The sequence below is a fragment of the Symsagittifera roscoffensis genome, chromosome 9 (genome assembly GCF_963678635.1).
Source record: "Symsagittifera roscoffensis chromosome 9, txSymRosc1.1, whole genome shotgun sequence".
Taxonomy (NCBI): domain Eukaryota; kingdom Metazoa; phylum Xenacoelomorpha; order Acoela; family Convolutidae; genus Symsagittifera; species Symsagittifera roscoffensis.
In genome coordinates, this window is record NC_087070.1 from 27,239,173 (window position 1) to 27,240,717 (window position 1,545).

At 47.3% G+C, this 1,545-nt stretch overlaps 1 protein-coding gene across 1 annotated transcript; it reads left to right on the plus strand.

Annotated features, from left to right (window-relative positions):
* Positions 1-251: 251 nt before the first annotated feature.
* On the plus strand, positions 252-803 carry LOC134854792 (uncharacterized). Its single transcript, XM_063871150.1, has one exon. It carries the CDS (start codon positions 252-254, stop codon positions 801-803), a length of 552 nt encoding a protein of 183 aa, XP_063727220.1.
* Positions 804-1,545: the final 742 nt, after the last annotated feature.

Here is a 1,545-nt window from a genome sequence, read left to right on the forward strand (position 1 = left end):
GAACGCATGTTTGTCGTGTTTGCAAGTGAAAGACCCTAGAAAAATGAAATTACCACTTAACTCCGCGGAAAGCTCGGAATTTGACGAGGTCGTGCAGATAGACCATCAGAACAGCTGAATGACCGAATCGGGATACAATCAGATACTGGTAATTATAGATCACTTTACGAAACTGGCAGAAGCGGTACCATGCCAGACGGCCTCCGCGGAAGAGACTTGTGATCATTTGATAACGCAGTGGATATCACGATATGGTTCCGATGACATTCCAATCAGACAATGGGAAAGACTTCGTGAGGGACGTGACAAAAGAATTGATTAGGAGATCGCACATTGTTAAAGGGCATTCAACAACCTACCATCCTCAAACGAACGAATTAGTGGAGAGGCAGAACAGAACACTGGTGAACATGCTCAGGGTATATTGCTCGAGATATATGACCGATTGGGATAAGTATCTGCCGCAAGTGGTGCAGGCGTATAACAGCACGCAGCATTCAACAACAGGGATCAGTCCTTTCATTATGTTAACTGGCAGGGAGAAAGCGATGCCCCTGACATTCTTCTATCCAGAATACGAAGGGAAAAAGACGTCGCCTCAGGCGTATGTGAAAGAAGCGGCCAGGAGGCAACAGGAATTGAACGAGCTCTGTAGAAGGAACACGGCGCAGGCACAAATGAGACAGCGGAAGAAGTACGATGAAAAAATACTTCAAGCAAAACCGTATGCTGTGGGACAATACGTCTGGGTGTTCCAGAATTTCATACCTCCAAAAGGAACTAAAAAGTTACTTAAGAGATAAAGAGAACCGTTTGTGATAACGGAGGTACACCAGCAGGGCCGGTTCTATCGCTTGAGTTCGGGGCGTGCGGCGTGCTACAAAAATCTGAAACCCCACGTCCCATCTCCGGAAGACTGGTGTGTGCCGCAGAACATGAAAGGACTCTAGTATCTACTGGTGGAGCCAGCATGTGAGGTGAGCGAGAAAAGCACCACAGAGAAGAATGACGGCAACGAGGACGTGAGCATGGATGATAACGAAAAAATTGAGGTAGATTCGGACTGAGGATCTTTCGCGGACGAAGATTGCAATGATCCGGAGTAGAACGAAGTGCCAAAGTGGACAGAACCAGACTTTCCAATGACCACAGGGACAAGAAGAGGCGATCGCAAACGGACAGGCATGAGGTACAGCAAGTATGGTGACGACTTCTTCACTGACAAGATACAAACCGAGGAGATAGGCGAGGAGTTGGTGAACATGGGCGAGCTGGTAGCCGATGAAGAGTGGCAGATCATCAACGAAAGTGAGTTTTCCTTGTAAGAGGACTACTCCGTGCCAGAACGAGAAGTAGACCTGGAACAAAGCGAGATAGAAAGAAAGGAAAATACAAACCTGAGGATACTGGAATGGAAGCATAACCTTGGAACTGACGAGAAGGAAGCGCAAAAAATCCAGCAAGTCGACGTGTCAGCAAGGAAACATGTGAAAACAGGAAATCCACTATTTGGTTGCACAGCCACTGACCGGCCACTGGAAATAC

What these genes read in the sequence shown, in the direction of transcription:
- LOC134854792 (XM_063871150.1), top strand. Translation starts at nt 252, where the DNA reads ATGGTTCCGATGACATTCCAATCAGACAATGGGAAAGACTTCGTGAGG.